General features: G+C 38.0%; 1 protein-coding gene across 4 annotated transcripts in view; it reads left to right on the plus strand.

Annotated features, from left to right (window-relative positions):
* The window catches only part of Afg2a (AAA ATPase AFG2A), a 158778-nt gene that overhangs the window by 86597 nt on the left and 53864 nt on the right, over positions 1–18317 (plus strand). For all 4 annotated transcript variants that reach the window (XM_075950858.1, XM_075950857.1, XM_075950855.1 and 1 more), the window contains exon 15: positions 16672–16836. In XM_075950858.1, the coding sequence (XP_075806973.1) occupies positions 16672–16836 (165 nt within the window). The remainder of the gene's footprint in view (positions 1–16671; positions 16837–18317) is intronic.

Raw genomic sequence — 18317 nt, forward strand, 5'->3', positions numbered from 1 at the left:
TACACATCCTAACTGTAAAGGAACATTTGCTTGGTTGACAGGCAGCGGAACTTTCCAGAATACTGTGACCCAACCTTTCTGATTCTATTGAAACTGTAACTTGAGATGTTTGTCCATGTGTCTTTGTTTAAAATGTTATGTTAAATTTGAGGAATATACTTATAAATTATTTCCTGACAGATGCAAAGTGTTGACAGATATAGTTTAAGATCGGGTGGCGTTCTCTCCTGAGGATGACAGGGTGTACCTTACATGTACCTGTCTGCTGTATGTTGTTCACTTAACTGGATGAAGTACAGTATAATGAAACATATGCCTGAATAATGTTTCACAATTTAAAAATACTTATTATCATAGAATCTTCGATGAGAAAATAGAAAATGGGAGCCAGTGGCTTTTAATTTTGCAAAAGTTGGCATAGTTTTGTATTGCTTTTTGAGGTCTCCTATCCTGGGTAATAGTATGGAAGAGCTATTATAAAACTTGAAATGCAGCAAAGAAAATTTTCTTCAGTGTCTCAAGCAGATCCAATGTCGATACCGTAGATTAGTGTCCTGCCTCCCTTTCTGCTCTGCAGGAGGTTTTACTTCCTGTCTATCAATGCCATTGTGTAACATGGAATTAGCAAATTTTTGCTCTTTAGTCTAACTTAAGCTTTCTTCTTTTATGCTCTACAGTTATTTACCCCAACTATATCTTTTTGCCTATATATTTTCAGAAAAATGATGATGGTGAAAAGTATTGAAAAGTTTGCTAGATTGTTTTTCTTTTACTGTCTGATAACATTTCATGTACTGAAGAACTTGACTCAAAAGAAAGTCTACTTGTTGAGCCAAGCATACCATCCTGCTGGAGGCATAAGTTACAAAACAAATGAGTCTTCAGTGGGGAGATGAGGTAATGGGGAAGGAAAATGTGGATTAAGACGATGTATACCAGAAAGTTCTATTGAAAATTTGCTTCTATTTAACTCAAAAGTTCTAGATTAAAAAACCAAAATAAAACATTATTTTGTTCAGTGTCAAATCACATTCTGGCCTTCAGGTTTCTTAGGTAGCATTTACTCATCCTATTTACATTTCCTGGGGGTCCATCTCTCTTGAGCCTGACACATAATAGCTTTGTCTATTTAACATCAGTGCAAGCCCTTGGTCTTTGTTACGGCTGTGTCCATGTCAACAATATACATTCTTAAGAGGACTTCACTCCCTCAGGGCTTTCTCAAAGCCCTATACTTGACCTTAGTCAAGACATTAAACCTCTTTAAGCCTTAATTGTATCATATGATATCTGGGTTCAGTGAGAGATCCTGTCTAAAATTAGGTGGTAAACGAAGAAGCCACACAGGTACACACAAACCATGTATGTACAAAGTCATAAATGCATTATAAAACTATGTTTGGAAAAAACTTTTCTCAAATGCTAATGGAGCCTTTTTACTGTTAACACATATTAATATCCTTTATGATAAATATGAATTAACTTTATGTTCAGAGAAACCATGAAGTTGTTTTAAAGCTAAATGTTGTATTAGTGATATGGCTCAGGGTTAAACACTGTTACAGCACAAACCTAACAAATAGGGTTTGATCCCTGAAACTCAAAAAGGTTAAAAGTAGAGATCCAACTCCACAAATTATCCTCTGACGTCCATGTGCACATACTCACATGCATTTATATGAGCATACCTGCACAAACACATATTTAATTAAAACTAAATCTTTAAAAGAGGGACTGAAGAGATGGCCTAATGGCTAAGAATGTGTACTGCTCACAGTAGATCAGAGTTTGGTTCCCAGCACCCAGGTCAGGTCTCTTGCAACTGCCTGTACCTCCAGCTCCAGGGAAATCTGATGCCTCTGGCCTCTTTTGGCACCTGTACCCATATGCACATATTCTACAGTTACTTTTTTGTTGCTATGATAAAACTCCATGACCAAGTCATCTTATAAAAGACAGTGTTTACTTGGTCTTATGGTTCTTTGCGGGTTAGAATACTTGATGGCAGAACAAATACATACTCTCTAATGAGGGACCAATTATTCAGATGCCTGACATTTAACAGGGGACATTTCATTCAATCTCTCTCTCTCTCTCTCTCTCTCTCTCTCTCTCTCTCTCTCTCTCTCTCTCTCTCTCGCTCTCTCGCTCTCTCGCTCTCTCGCTCTCTCGCTCTTCCTCGCTCTCTTGCTCTCTCGCTCTCATGCACACACAATTAAATGTCTTTGTACAGGTATGATTTTAAGTAGATAAAATGTTTTTGTTTTTAACCAAATGTCCATAGCCTTGCAGGTTATTAACAATGAAACTTTTAATTTTTGTGCATGTAAGAGGAAGGTAATGATAAAGTCTTGAGTGTAAATGTCAGGCATATTCCCATTCTACCATCACATGCTTTCACAGAGGCCCAGACTTTTTGTCAGCAATAAATGCTGACCAAGATTGGAAAGATTAATGGACCTAAAAAGTGGACCAGCTTTGGTGAGATGAGCAAAGCATCTTTGGCAAAGGGTAGAACGATACCGGCCATTGAGGACTGTTTTTATTCTTAGTTTTATTGTATGGTGTATGTTCATATTGAGACCCTGTACCTGGAAGTCAGATGACAACCTTAGGTGTCAGTCCCCACTTTCCTTACAAGTTTCCTGAGATTGTCTACTTCCTATCTCCATTAGAGGTGTGCTGGACTTGTTGAGGTTTGCACTACAGTGTCCAACTTAGTGGGTTCTGTGGAAGTGTAAGCCAAATAAATGCTTTAAAAAACAGTGAAATAACAAAGGAAAGCCTTAACACAGGGAGCTGACAGAAATGGTGTTTGAGCTGAAGGTGTGTCCATGTGAGTCACGTTCTTCTTGCCTACCCCAGAACCTCTACATTAAAACAAAAGTGATTTTTCTCTGGCTATTCTTAGAAATCATAACATTCTTAAAATAGTACACTGTCATCTAGCCTGAGGGGTTTAAAACTATCCTAGCATGCAGCATATAATTTTGAGCATTATGGCCTCCCATACCTCATCTTACGTAATATGAGGCAATAAAAGTCTATTTCTAAATTATTGAGAAAGAAGAAAGTAGCATATTAACAGCTGGAGCTGCAGATGTTCCCTGGGACTTAGAATAAACCCTGAATTGACACCAGACTTCCTCTACCTAAGACAGTAAAATCTGAAGTCTTGTGTAGGATGACCTACAGTGTGTATGCAAGTGCTTGAAAAGGTTGGTTTAAAGTGCCTCTTTTTCAAAAGCAAGGAATAAGAAAATCAGAGGGTGGGAAAAGGGTGATGTATTAGATCCTCAGCTAAGATTACCATCTCCACATCTGCCCCTGAAGACTTTAAACTTCCTGTAACATTCTTGCTGTGAGGTATAGAAGTGAGTCTTACAGAAAGTACTACATAGATTTTCTGTATGATCTGACTTCTGTTTAGGTGTGATAAAAGCTGGCAACTAATACAAGAAAACAAGAGTTTCACTTTATTGAACTACACACTGCTCTGTCTGTGAACTTAAAAGTATCTAGAGGTATTTGTTATGGAAAATTACCCATTTTGCCTTGAAAAATAAACTTGCAGTTTCTCTAAGAGGTGATACTTACACTATTATCTCTCCTTGACACAGGCAATTTTATTAGTCTAATACCATATTAAATCATGTTAAATTTGTTTTTTGATTGCTTTTTCTTCCTGTATGTGTATGTACATGTTCATGTGTGTGCACATGTGGACAGAGTGCATTCACACATGCATATTCTTGTGTGCGCTGGAGATTAATGTCAGGAGTCTTCTGTTGCTCTCCATCCTTTTTTCCCAGTTGCCTTTTTTTAAAAAAACAAAAACAATTTTTACTTTTTTTCAAGTTTTTCCATCTTATTTTTGAGATAGAACCTCTTACTGAAGCTGAAACTCTTCCAGTGTCTCAGATTTATTGAATAAATTAACAGCCACACAATCTAAAGGAGTTTTTTCAATAAATACTACTCTGGATCTATATGAGGGAAGTTGTATGGGAACATTAGAATGAACTGTGCACAAATATTGAAAAAGAGAAATCTTTTTTGGTTAACTTATTGTAATAAAAATCACTTGATATGAGGTCTGACTTTTTAAATTTCTAAAGTGTTGGTGGCTTAAGGGACTGTATATATTTTGTTTAACTGAAACTGTGTGCCTGTTGATTACTAATTCTCCATGTTCTTTCTTTTTTAGCCCTTGGTAGCTACCATTCACTCTGATTCTCTTAAAGTGCAACATGCCTTGTCTCCCACAAGTGAAATGTTTTACTATTTTCCTTGTGTCCTTATTTACATAATTGAGATTACTTAAATGATTAAATAATGTTTAAATACAAATTATCAGGTGTTGATATCACTGTGTCTAACCTCTGTCCTTTCAAAACTTGGAGCCCTCTAAACAGATGGAAGACTTTGCCAGTGAATTTAAAGCAAAATCTAAAGTATAAATAAACTGTTGGCCAAGAGCAAAATGTGGTACAGAATAAAACTCTATTCAGAGCCTCCAACTTTTGAAAAGACAGAGGTTACCAGAGTGATATAGATCACTTGAAGTCTGATTTCAAATATTATTTAAGCATTTGGAGCAGTCCTAATGAGCAGAACTATAACTCAGCTTTAGAGGCTATGACACAAGAATAGACACCAGATAGAGGTGAGAACATAAAGTAGAGTAAAGTGGGTGGAGATACTCAAATTCACAAAGTTTAGGTATGGAAATGAAAAATAAGAATGCACAGCTCCTGAGTGAGTTCTTTCTCAAAGCTAGAAATGGCACCATTGGAGGGAAATTGTGAGCTGTGTGTTTATAGTAACGTTGTGCCTGTCAGATAGGCAGTTTGACACACAGGCTGCAATTTCCAAGAAGAAATTGCGTTGCACGAGTGAAGAGTCTAGAGAAAGCTGTCACTTATTCACGTCTTCAACTGTTAGTGTAAGAGTTGGTTGAGCAGTAGCTGAGACAATGTGAAGTGTTAGACCAAGTATCTAGTAACAGTAGACAGCAATAGAGAACAACCTGTAAAGCTGAGAAGTGCCACAGCCAAGGGAGCTGAACACTGTATCCGTGTGGTAGTTGAAGGGTAAACAAAAAAATGCTTTTGATAGAAACTGTTGACCTTTTGCAAAAGTGGATAAATATTTAAAGCTGTAGTTTTAAGGCATTTTGAAAACCTTATTTATATAAATAAATATAAATATAAATATAAATTTTATTGAAAACATTATTTATATAAAAACCTTATATATTTAAAAATTTTAATGAAAGATAAAAACAAATGCACAAAGCAAGATAATAAAAAATCTATAAAAAAAAAAACCCTTCTTTAAAATGAACCAAAAGTAAATAATCACTGAAATGACATCAAGAAGAAAGACTGAATAATGATAAATTATTGTAATTATATGTAATGTTTATATCCATAGTCCTATTAATTTTAGTGCTCTGAGCGGTGTTTTTATTTATTTATTTATTTATTTACTTACTTACTTACTTACTTACTTACTTATTTATTTAAGATTTCTGTCTCTTCCCCGCCACCGCCTCCCATTTCCCTCCCCCAATCAAGTCCCCTCCCTCGTCAGCCCAAAGAGCAATCAGGGTTCCCTGCCCTGTGGGAAGTCCAAGGACCACCCACCTCCATCCAGGTCTAGTAAGGTGAGCATCCAAACTGCCTAGGCTCCCACAAAGCCAATACGAGCAGTAGGATCAAAAACCCATTGCCATTGTTCTTGAGTTCTCAGTAGTCCTCATTGTTCGCTATGTTCAGCGAGTCCGGTTTTATCCCATGTTTTTTCAGACCTGGGCCTTGGTGAGTTCCCGATAGAACATCCCCATTGTCTCAGTGTGTGGGTGCACCCCTCGCGGTCCTGAGTTCCATGCTTGTGCTCTCTCTCCTTCTGCTCCTGATTTGGACCTTGAGATTTCTGCCCGGTGCTCGAGCAGTGTTAATCTAATGACCCATGTAGAAGATGTTTTTAAATGCCTTATTAGGAGAACATGTTATTTTTGTAACACGTACAGTTTCAAAGCTTCCAAACCTTTTTAAGATTTGAAGTATTTGGCTAGAGGTCACACACACACACAGACACACACAAACACACACACACACACACACACGGGGGGGGGGGAGAGGGAGAGAGATTACTATCTCCAACCTCAGGAGATGTTTAATTGCCACTACTTCTGTCAGAATGTCACTGGTCTCTAGCATCTGTTTCTTCAGATAATACTTGTCTCCTTTTCTCTCTCAGCTCTCTCTTCTGCCCTTCCTACTTTTTTTTTAAAGAATAAGAAACTTATTTCTCCTTTCTTACTGAAATTTAGGCTAGAAGAAAAATAGTAAAAATCATCTGTCCTCATAGCACCAGCATGCCAAGTTGAGTATTTAGTTTGGAAACCATTTCTTCCCTACTGCTTTAAAAACAGGAAACATCTCTGCTAAAGGGCAGATAGCTCCCTGTTGCTGGAAAGGAAAGATTCATTTTACTTCTGAGTACATTTTTATGCAGTAAGATGATTTCTCCATTTCCACACACAGGGTGTGTTTCTGTTTTTATATTGCAAAAATCAATTGTCATTTTTGCATGTATACATACTAGTGTGGATATGTTAAAATACTTCGAAAGAGCTTAGTGATGGTGGTGCATGTCTTTTGAGTTTGAGGTCAGCCAGGGGTACACAGAGAAATCCTATCTCCAACCCTCACCACCCGCAAAAAGAAACAAAAGCAAAAGATTTTAAACATAGACTCTTTCTGCCAGGCGGTGGTGGCGCACGCCTTTAATCCCAGCTCTCTGGAGGCAGAGAGGCAGAGGCAGGCGGATCTCTGTGAGTTCAAGGCCAGCCTAGTCTACAAGAGCTAGTTCCAGGACAGGCTCCAAAGCCACAGAGAAACCCTGTCTCGAAAAACTAAAAAAAAACAAAAAACAAAAAACATAGACTCTTTTTAAGCTAGCCCAGGTACATGACAGAAGCAGCCCATAGGTTTGCAGCAGGTAGCCCATTGCCAGACACTTCTGAGACTGTATTCCACACTTAGGATTGTTGCCTTTTCTAAAAGTGTTCTTTTATTAGCCCCATCTTTAAAAAGGGTGAAGTATGCAATTCCAAGTATAGCACTTCTTAGGAAAAATAGGGTACAATGCTAACTAGTCTACAGACAGTTTTTCTCCCACTCTTATAAAGAAATTATATTTTAACTTATGCTCAGTCTAAGGTGATAGAAAAAGTAACATAATAAAATTTAGTTAGATCAAAATTTAGGGGCTGGATAGAGATGGCCCAGTGCTTGCCACAGAAACCTGTGAGGCATGAGTTTGATACCAAGAACCAACAAAAAAACACTGAACATGGTGGTGTTTGCTTGCAGTCTCAATACTGAGAAGTCTGGAGGATTCTTTGTAACCGTGGCCAACCATTAAAGCTGAATTTGTGCACTCGGGGCCGTCAAGAGGCCCTTCTTTAGAAAACAAAGTGGATGGCTGTGGTAAAGAACATCACTCATCGCTGATCTTCAGCTGTGTGTGCACATGAACACAGAAATAGAGACCCATAGGAATGTTAGTATTGCAGATGCATGCAGCCTCATCCATCTCTTAAAGGTGAAACAAGCATGTCCTTTGAATAACTGTTCTCCAGTGGGCCTTAGAAGATGAGCAAATACATTTCTGTAACATGTGCAGTAGAAATGTGACCAATGTGTAGCAGAGATACAGAAAACGAAAGGCCTTTTCTTGTGTTTACATCAGTGGTTTGGAGGAGTGACTGGAGTCTGTCTGGAGGACAGGACATGGAGTATGAACAGTATGCTCCAGCAGATACTCCTGGAGAATAGTCCTGTCTTCTGGGAGTTGTAAGGATATGGAGGGGTGGTGGAGAGATAAGCCGAGAACTGCTCACCACCACCGTCCACTCATTCCACTAACAGCTTGTGGATGGATTTTCCTGCTCCTTCCTACCTTCTAAAATCCTGTTTCACAACATGAAGTTTATAGGGATACTTGAGGAATTAGTTGCATCGTTTTCCTCCTCTTATAGCTTTTCAAAAATCAGATTCCCATTATATAATGGAAAAATTAAGATAATTCTAGATATATGGTATCTTGACTTTATAAAAGGACCTGTCTTAGGTGAGAACATGTCAGGTTAATAAAGAAAGATTGGAGACTGAGTTGTTCTTGTTCAGTTTTCACCCTTAAGGCTGCAGTGCTCTGAGGTGCATTCCTTCTGAACACCTGCTCTCACATGCATCAAGTCTTTTCTTGCACAGTACTATGGGGTTTTTACAGACCTGAGCAAGCCCAGCAATAGACAGAAAGCTATGGATTGATTGATTTGTTTTAATACAAACATATGCTCAGATGTTGACACATAGAAATCTGTTTTTAAAAATTGTTTTTCCAAAAACATTGTAACCCTAGCTCCTGGTGCTATGCCTGGCACATTGTAGACACTCAGTAGATCTGCTTTGAGAAGCTCGGGCTGGACAGAGCTATTGCCTCAACTGCTGTATCATGAATTTCAGTACTAAGGAAGTTTCACTAGCATTTGAAGGTGAAGTGGCTAATGAGGGTTCTGATTGGCAAGCACTATTTTCTTTGCAGAATTACCAGTCCATTTAAAGGAAGGGAGGCTTCTGTGTCTTTATCTCCTTTCACAGTGAAGAGGTATGATCAGAAGGGAGTGTCTGGTAATAAATTAGGTCCTGTTCCCTGAAATGCTGTTGTGCTTTATTCCTGTATTTCTTCCGTACTACATCTAGAACCAAAAACCAAACCTCTCACCTGATTAAAAATCCTCCACAATTGTTTGTGAACTGTGAGATTGCCTAATGTATAATGCCGTTCATGCCTGTGGTTTTTTTCCATCTGCCTACAATGTATCTCCACGATCCTGTGTATCCTCCAGTGTTTCCCAGATGTGTTCATCATCATCATAGATAGAAATCACCATCCATTACTGTCTTGGTCTTCTGAAGCTGAAGGAAGCAGTCTCTTGGGAGTGTTCTGCCCCTGCTCTGCCCATTGTTGGTGTAGAATATCTCCCTGAATGGACTACATGCTGCTGTATAAGTTCATTTGCTCACAGAATTCCCTCTGTAGCACCTGGCCTTCTCAACATGGAAATCTTCACTTTGTGATTTATGGCCTAACTCCTTGTCATTAGAAAATGTTTGTAAATATTTTAAATCTCTTCGACCTTTTTGTTTGTTTATTTCCAGAGTATCTTAAATTAATAAATCTTAACTTAGAAGTTCTTATTTTGCATTTTCTGAGCCAGTTATAATAACTTTAATGTTAATTACCTAATATATTAATAATGATTTTATATTGGTAAGTTTTTATTACATTTATTTATGTGGGGTAGTGTGGGGTTTGAATGAAAATGACCCCTATAGGCGCATATGTTTGAATACATAGTCCCCAGTAGGTGGAAATGTTTGTGGAGGGTTAGGAGGGGTGGTCTTATTGGAGGAGGTATGTCACTGGGAGTGGACTTTGAGGTTTCAAAGGACTCCAGCCATTCCCAGCCATTCCCTCAGCCGCCTTTTTGTTGTGTCTCAAGATGTGAGTTCTTATATCTCATATTCAGACTGATCCAGTACCATGCCTGTTGCCATGATGGTCATGAACTCCAACCTTCTGAAATCATAAGCCTCAAGTATTCTCTTTTATAAGTTGCTTTGATTGTGGTCATAGGAATAGAAAAGTGATTAAGTGTGTGTGTGTGTGTGTGTGTGTGTGTGTGTGTGTGTGTGTGTGTGTGTGTGTGTCAATCAATGTGGGCATACATGTGGAGGACAGAGGACAACTTAGAGGAGTCAATTCTCTCCTTTCACCATGTAGCACCTGGGGACCCTCAGGCCCTCAAGCCTTAAAATAAACACTTTTTCCTGCTGAGGTTTCTGGACTAATTATGGACTTTTAGAAAAGACAAATAAAATGCTAGTTAGCAAGCAGTGCCTCGAGTTGTAAGAATTAAGAAGCATCTTTCTCCCATAGATGATACTTTCCATTATTTTCAAATGGAAATCTCCAAGGAAAGTACAAAACACATGCACGCCCTAATGCAGATCCGAGGAGGACTGCTGACCTGAAGGCTGTGAGTGAAGAATTAGAAAGAGGTTGGAATGAGTTTTCTGAAAATATAGTTGTTAAATGATTTAACTAGAATGTTCATTCAGTTAGGTGGATCTTTTGCCCTCACTTTTAGTGTAGCCTGCCAGATTATAAGTTTAAAGTCCAGTTACATACTTACAAAGATTCAGGATTTTTTTATAAAGGAAAACACATAAAATTGAGCTTTCATGCAAGAGATTGTGCTTGCATGATAACAGGGGAGAGGGACATCTCATTCTGAGTAGAGAAGTGTGTGTGAGGACAGGGAGGCAGAAAACCCTGTGGTCAGTTTGCAGCGGGAGCTTCAGTAGAAGAAAAGATTAGGAGCTGCAGATTGGGATTTCATTAGAAAACAGGAAATTTATGTTTCAATGAAATCAATCACTTTATGTAGTTATGCATATAAAGAAAAGGGGAGACAAGGAACAAAACAAGACTGCAGGCAGAAAAGTGTCCAGCAAGGCAGTTAGTGTTCCAAGCGCTTTATTGGCTTGCTTAACTGAGAAAGCATTTATTAAGTGGCTCATGTGTGCCATGGTTGAATAGATGAGTGAGTGTGGTTTCTGCCATTCCTTTCAGCCTGCAGTCTGTTGGGAAAGAAAGACCATAATTAAACACACAAATATAGTGAAGGACCCAGTAGAAGCCATGATGTCAATAGAGGCTTGGGAGTGGCATTAACCACACACACTGCTTTGCTAGATTTAGAGGAAAAGCGGAGTGACAGAGAGAATGCCAATATTCCTCTGAAACAGACCAGAGCTGTGACCAAGCTTTACCTCTTCCCTGTTCTGGAAGTTTTCTCCATGAATGGTGGGTGACTCAGTGGTCTGTTTTGATTGAGAGATGAGGCCTGTCTGCCCTTCTGTACTCGAAGAGTGCACACCCCGTACTACAATGCCCTTTCTCACGTTCAATGAACCCGAGTCAGTGGGTCCTGATTTTTCTGCTTTTTTGGTTTGGCGGCTTCTTTTTTTTTTTTTTTCTAGACAGGGTCTCTACATGTAGCCTTCACTAGCATAAATTTACAGCAGTCTTCCTGTCTCAGCCTCCTGAGTACTGAGATTACAGGTGTAATAACACCATTTTTGGTTTCAGAGTATCTATTTTAATACTTTGAACTACATGGGTATTTCTATACTGAGTAAATTAAGTTGGAATGTTTGATAAAATCCAAGTTTGCAAGTGTTAAATTTTAGAGCTTGTGAAACAGAAATGGAAGCCGTGTAGTTGCTACTAGGCTTTACAAAAATATTTGCATTGTTTTGAATTGTTTTTGTACAAATCAGAAAGGGAACAGGTATTTTTTTTTTAATAAAGAACATGTTTTCTCTAATGGTTATGTATTGTAAGCTATGTAGGATGCCATGTAGACTCTTAGAACTGGAGTCTTGGAAGCCCATTTTAAAGGCTTTCTGGCTCTGATAGAGAACCCTTGCTTAGCATGTACAAAGTCCTGGATTCCATTTCTGTACTGCAAAATACATACATACAATCCTAATATATGCACACACATGAATACATACAAAGTTCATGTATTAATACTGTCATTCCTTATCTGGGTACAGAAGCAGAATTCAGTGACACCCTCAAAGTGTTTACAAAAGTGAGAATTTGCATATTAAATATTTGAGGTTGTCTGTCAGATACACACTGCTCCTCTGCTTAGTGCCCCTTTATTCTCATCCATAAAGATACCAAGGCTGTTAGAGGTGTACAAACTTGCCCAAATCTTAAATGAGTTCTCAGAAAATGCAGTTAGGGGCTGGGAAGATGGCTCAGCAATTAAAGCAATTTTGCCTTGTTCTGATCTCCAGAAACCTATGTGAGTGCTGGGTTGTTGTGTTAGCCCCCCTGTCATTCCATTCAGTGAGTATAGAGAAACCTGGCTGGAAAAACTAGCCATATCAGCATGCTCTGAGTTTGAGTGGGAGACCTTTCTTCAGTGACTACATACCTGTAAAACACAAATACCACATATACATGCAAAGTGGAAAAAGAAAGAAGCAGCAGCAGCTTGCTCTCTGATTGGTTTTTTTTTTTAATGCTGTTTAGATGAAGGCGCTACAGCATCCAGTGTGACTTCATAGCAGGGAGAGTTCAGTATTAGAAAAGACCTGGCCAGCTTCTTCAACAAGTACTATGCTGATTTCACAGAGTACTCATGACTCAATATATCTATCCTCATATCCCAGAACAATACTTAAAAAAAAAAATCTAGGAAGGGTGTTAACTCATTCTTAGTTGTACAGGAAGGAAGGCTCTTTCCTGCTCTTCTTAAAGTCTGACTTTCACCGACAAGATCAGACCAGAAAAGGCCTCTCTGGCCGTAGGCCCAGACTTTGACCTGCACTCAGCCTGCACTGCCTGGAGCAGCCTCCACAGCGCTGAGCACAGGTGCATGCTGGACGATCCAGCACTAGCCAGTATTCGTACTCTAGTCATTGCTGTGGGTTTTTTGTTGTTGTTTGTTTTGTTTTTAAGCATTAGAAAAGAAAATTTAAGCTATCAAGGAATTTATGGTGTTTTTTTTTAGAAGAAAAAAAAAAGACCAGCCTATTTACAGCTGTATCCCCAACAACCAAACAGTGTCCAGTCCGAGTCGTTATTTGGGCAACAGGGAAAGACTTACCTTTGCTTTCTTTCTCTCTGTGTTTTAAGTTTCCACTTGTAGCTCTAGTTCCAGAGGATCTGACTCCCTCTTCTAAAGTCCTTGGGCAACTGCACTCATGTGTACATATCCACACAGAGGCATACATACACATAGTTAAAAATTTAGAAACATAAACTTTTAAGGTTTTTTTTCTGCCTGATGTTTCGCATACGCATTAAAGTGCCTTACTCCTGTTAGCACTAACTAGACTATTTTATTGCCACTAAAGTGACCCACACACATGCGCAGACTCTTGAGGATTAGCATTGTGGGTTAATTGAAAATTAAGAAGTGATTACTGTGGAATTGAAACAGTTGTAATAGCTGTCACTTGCACTTAGAGCCAAGTCATATGGTCGCTTAGAAATTGTCATCTCTTACTTGATTCTTAGGTAAATTCTGAAACTGCTTAGTCAAAGAAAATAGTCTTTTCAAAGAGAGGAAGAAAATGCAACGATAAAGATGTGTGTCAACACACCCGGTGTCAGTTTCTTATTTAAAATATCTTATGGGAATTGCATGTGATCTATAAATTTTGGAATAATTATCTTAGTAACATTGAATATTCTAATCTTAATAAGCATCATATAGTTATTTAGATCTTTTTCAATTTCTCCCAAGAGTGTTCTGTATTTTTCAGTAAAGAAGTCTTTGCTTATTTTTATTTCTAGGTTGTGTTTGAGTTTTATAATGTATTTCAAATAAGAGATCTTTTGCTGTTTATTATGTAGCACCAATTAATTTTTTTAAAAAACACTAAACTTGTACTGTGTGGTGTTTGTATAGTTCTATACTTTTTAAAAGAATTTTCATATAAACATATCCTCTAAAGACTTTTTAAATGTCCTTTATCAATTTACATGGTCTGTATATTCACTTTTCTTTCTTTCTTACTGCTTTTTTAGAATCTCCAGTATAAGAGATGGTAGATAGCATTCATTATTTAGTGTTAAGTATGTTGCTGGCTACAAGTGACAGTAAGAAAATACCTTTTGTTATACCGAAGAAGATCCCTTTTGCTCTTCGTTTCTGGAGAGTTTAGCATCATGAGCAGGTCTTGAATTGATTGGCAAGTGCTTTTTCTGCATATATCAAAATGAAAAATCAAAAAAAAAATGACTGTAGCGTTTCTACTTTTATAATCAACGCTGCAGTGAAGTACTCTGATTAAATTTTAAATGCTAACAACCCAGCCTTTCCAGAGTTAACTTATTTATCCATTTTGTGAATCAGATTCTGTTTGCCGGTATTTTGAAGATTTGGGGGGTCTATATTTATGAATGCCATTTTACTGTCATTTTCATTCTTTGCCAAGTTTGAGGTTGATAGCCTAACCTTATAAAACAATTTAATGAGTATGTCTCTTTCTGTGTTCTGAAATGGTTGTATAATTTTAATGTTTTATTTTTTGGATTTGGGTTGTTGTTGTTTTGTTATGGGCATTGAAGCTCGCTTTCATTCCTCTTAACATGGGGCTTCTAAGTTATCTTGGCTAGTTTTTAACTTCTTCAGTAGTCTAGATGGGTCTTGAGCATTTTGCATGCTACCTTGGCTCCTGTTGTTGGAGGACTGACTGGCATTTGTCAGACGACCAGCTTTAAAACTATTGTTTCTGATTATACCAGCAGTAAGTTTAATTTAACAGTTTTGAAAGGGGAAGGAGACCTTCCCCCCTTTTGAAGTATTTATTTCCTGGTGCTTTTCTTTTCTTGCTGAAGGTTTTGTACCATTTGCCTTCAATCTGAAAGGTTCTTGGCCATTTCTGTGACACAGATCTTCTTTGACCTTCGTTGTTGTTTTTTTTTTATCTGAAAAGACTTTTGTTTGTCCATTATTGAAAGCTATTTTTGTTAGGAATACGATTTTGTGGTAGATGTTGTTGCTGTTTTAGCACTTTAAAACTGTTACTACCTATGTGTTGGGTTGGAGAGTCAGTAGTTGTTTGCCGCTCTAATTGGTGCTGTGAACCAGGGCCTAAAACTGAGGTGGTCTAAAGTCTCAGCCAATAGCCAACGTTATTCAGAACATCAGACGGTTTATACTCTGCCAGTTACAAAAAATCATCTGAATAAAGTATACACACTCACAAGGACGAACTGCATGTGGCAAAAACATGTTTTTCCATAGAGGTGTATGAATAACAGCTGAAATAAACTCACTCCTATCCACTACACATGGGAGGAACATGAAAACCCATTGGAAGAACAATTAATTCAGTGTTTCGAAGAAACTGAGGTCACAATACTTGTTTTCTCGAATTTTCTCACAAGTACTCAGAATTCCCCTCAAACAGCTCCATTCTTGACAGTGTTCTGATGAGTAGTGAGTCCAGATCACTTTATACACCTGTGTTCAAGATACTCTTGAGTTTGATGTTAGCAGTTTGACTGAAACAACTTTTTTTATCCTCTTAGAGCTTCTTGACTGTGAATGTGTTTTGCCTGCTTATTTGGGGGAACTTTGAGGCCCTTAGTTCTACAGATATTTTTTGTGCCAAATTTTCTTCCTTTTTCCTCTAGATCTCTGGTTATGACATACTAGTCTTTCATTGTTTTTACTTCCAAGCTTAAGCAGTAGAATATTTTTTAGTGTGTTTGTGTGTGTCTCTCTGACTTGACTTCTTGCTTTCTTTATTCACTGTTGGGTTTCTTTCTTTCCCACCATGTGCCTCTTATTTCCCTTTGTACTTGATCTGCTCTTTACCTTCAATGGTCTTCCCATGTTGTAATACTAGCGGCTGGGCTGCGTCCCTGGCACCCGGCCGCCCGCACGGCTAGCTTTACCCGAAATAATTACATGGAAACTGTATTCTTTTAAACACTGCCTGGCCCATTAGTTTCAGCCTCTTATTGGCTAGCTCTTACATATTGATCTAACCCATTTTTAATAATCTGTGTAGTCCACGAGGTGGCTTATCAGGAAAGATCTTAACTTGTGTCTGTCTGGAGTGGGAGAATCATGGTGACTGTCTAACTCAGCTTTCTTCTCCCAGCATTTTGTTTTGTTTTCTCCACCCACCTAAGGGTTGGCCTATCAAATGGGCCTAGGCAGTTTCTTTATTAATTAACCAATAAAAGCAATATATTAAAAGAATCACTCCCACATTATTTCCACATCTCTTTGTCTGGCTGCTTTGGGTATCTGTATAATTGCCTTCTCAGCAAAGCTTTTCTGATTGTCCTATCTACCCCATTCCCTTAAAAAAAAGTATATTCAGTTTCTTTATTGAGTTAAGCCATATACCATAAAATCCACTCATTTAAAGCATCTTTATTGGTTCTTATTCATAGACATTTGTATGTGTAATTGTTACTACATTAGCTTTTCACATGTATACTTTACACATTTGTTATTTTTCCAATACCAAAGCTTTCTGGCCAGTAACACATGCTCAGTAAGCTTCCTAAGTTCATTAGTCTGGCATAATATATTGGAGGCATTAGCCACCAATAAAACGCTAAAAAGTGTTCAACTGACTAAATTAATCTCTGGGCCTCTTCTTTTATCATAGCTGTGCTATTTTTAGGACTCTCTGAAACAGCAAATAGCCTAATATGTATTTTTAAGAGTTATTCAAGGAAGTTTTTAAAAATGTTGGATTTTTTTCATATAAAAGTACAAGTCATACATACATTTCCTTAATTGTTATCATTTTTTACTTATCTTGGCAGTTGTATAGAAAGTTTCCCAGAACTACTGTTTGCTTATCCCCAGAAATCAACTAGACACTGTTTATATCTTGAAATTATAGAGTATTTAGTACTTGTCTTATTTGTTTAATTGAGGATAATAGTTATGTGGGTATTTCTGAAAAACTAGGTACTCTTTTCTCTGCCTGCCTTTGATATGGAATGTCAGTTCTGAGCCTTGCTGTTTCATCTGTATAGGCTTTGATGAGGCCTGGAAGAATTGACAGGATCATTTACGTGCCCTTGCCGGATGCAGCAACAAGAAGGGAAATACTGAACCTGCAGTTCCACTCGATGCCAGTCAGTAACGAGATTGACCTGGATGAACTAGTTCTCCAGACTGAAACCTATTCAGGAGCAGAGGTAAGATCATTCCCTAAAATGCATGTGTAGCTCAGAGGTAGAATACATGCTTAGCATGCAAAGGGTTCCTGGATTCAATCCCCAAGCACACACCCACGTCCCACATACCCCAAAAAGAAAAAAAAAAACTGGGTGTGGACGGGAAGTAGTTTCATAAAGAGAGGCTACTTGTTAATAACACCTGTTTTGAATTTACTGTGAACCATCAAATTTTAAAACAAGAAACCACTGAGTCACTTGACCTCTGTTGAATCTCATTGTTATCTGGCTCTGAGTATTTTTCAAACTAAATTTTTTCAGTATACCACATAGCACAGTGGGAGGAACATTGTACTAGAAGTAGCTGACTCCATTAGGCTTCCTGTCTCTATTTTCTAGCTAGTCAGCTAACATACACTTTACTGAATTTTGGTTCCTTTTGTTAAATTAGAAATTAGGAGTAGAATAGATTTTTCAGCTATATTTTGTGGATATTAGGATATCATAAGCATAGAGGACTTTGCAGAGAGGTAATATTATTAGTTTTTATAATTGTGGACAGTTTTAACTATTTAGATCTAATTTTGGTCACAAAGATTATTTCAAAAAATAGTGAAAGGGACCATCTGCTCTTAATCTTAAAGAACTTTTTTTTTCTTTGTTTTTGTTTTTCAAGACATGGTTTCTCTGTGGCTTTGGAGCCTGTCCTGGAACTAGCTCTTGTAGACCAGGTTGGCCTTGAACTCAGAGATCCATCCACCTGCCTCTGTCTCCCGAGTGCTGGGATTAAAGGCGCACGCCACCACCACCCAGCTCTTAGAGAACTCTTATCAGTAACTGCAGGACCTCTAAAAACTCTAAGATCACTTTTATATATGGAAGATAAGCATTTTTCCTTTTCTTAGAAAATCTTCCTCTTAGTCTATTTTTGTTACAAAATAAAATTCCATGAAGTAATTGTGTAACTTTTCTTCATTCAACCCCACCCCCATTACTGGGACTTGAACCCAGCTCCCATGCATGCCAGGCAAGGACTTTACCACTGAACCACAACTCCAAACACACATATATTGAAAAGTATATATACAGTATACTGTAGCAGAGAATTAGCTTCAAAATACCACTCAAGTGGATTTTATTGGTAATTTAATATTTTAAATTAAAAAATGTATATTCTTTTAATTGTTTGTTGCTAGTAGGTAGGGGCCCCATACCCTCTTTTATCTGCTGTTGTCATCCAACTTCATAAAATCAGAAGTGATAAGCACATATAGCCAGGCAAGTTTCCATAGAGCTGTCTTTAGTGTCTCATGCACCCATAACAGCTATCGCATCTACTCTCCACTTTGTCTTAGGAGCTGTGGCAAGTAGCTTAGGAGGCAGTTGGAGTGCACTGACCTAGTCCCATTTGAAACAAGGGTCTTTATGATCATCTCTTTGGTCATAAGGTCAGCGTAAGCTTGTAGTTAATACGGCGGAATACTCCAGCATTTTCTGGCATT

The sequence above is a fragment of the Microtus pennsylvanicus genome, chromosome 16 (genome assembly GCF_037038515.1).
Source record: "Microtus pennsylvanicus isolate mMicPen1 chromosome 16, mMicPen1.hap1, whole genome shotgun sequence".
In the NCBI taxonomy this organism is placed as follows: domain Eukaryota; kingdom Metazoa; phylum Chordata; class Mammalia; order Rodentia; family Cricetidae; genus Microtus; species Microtus pennsylvanicus.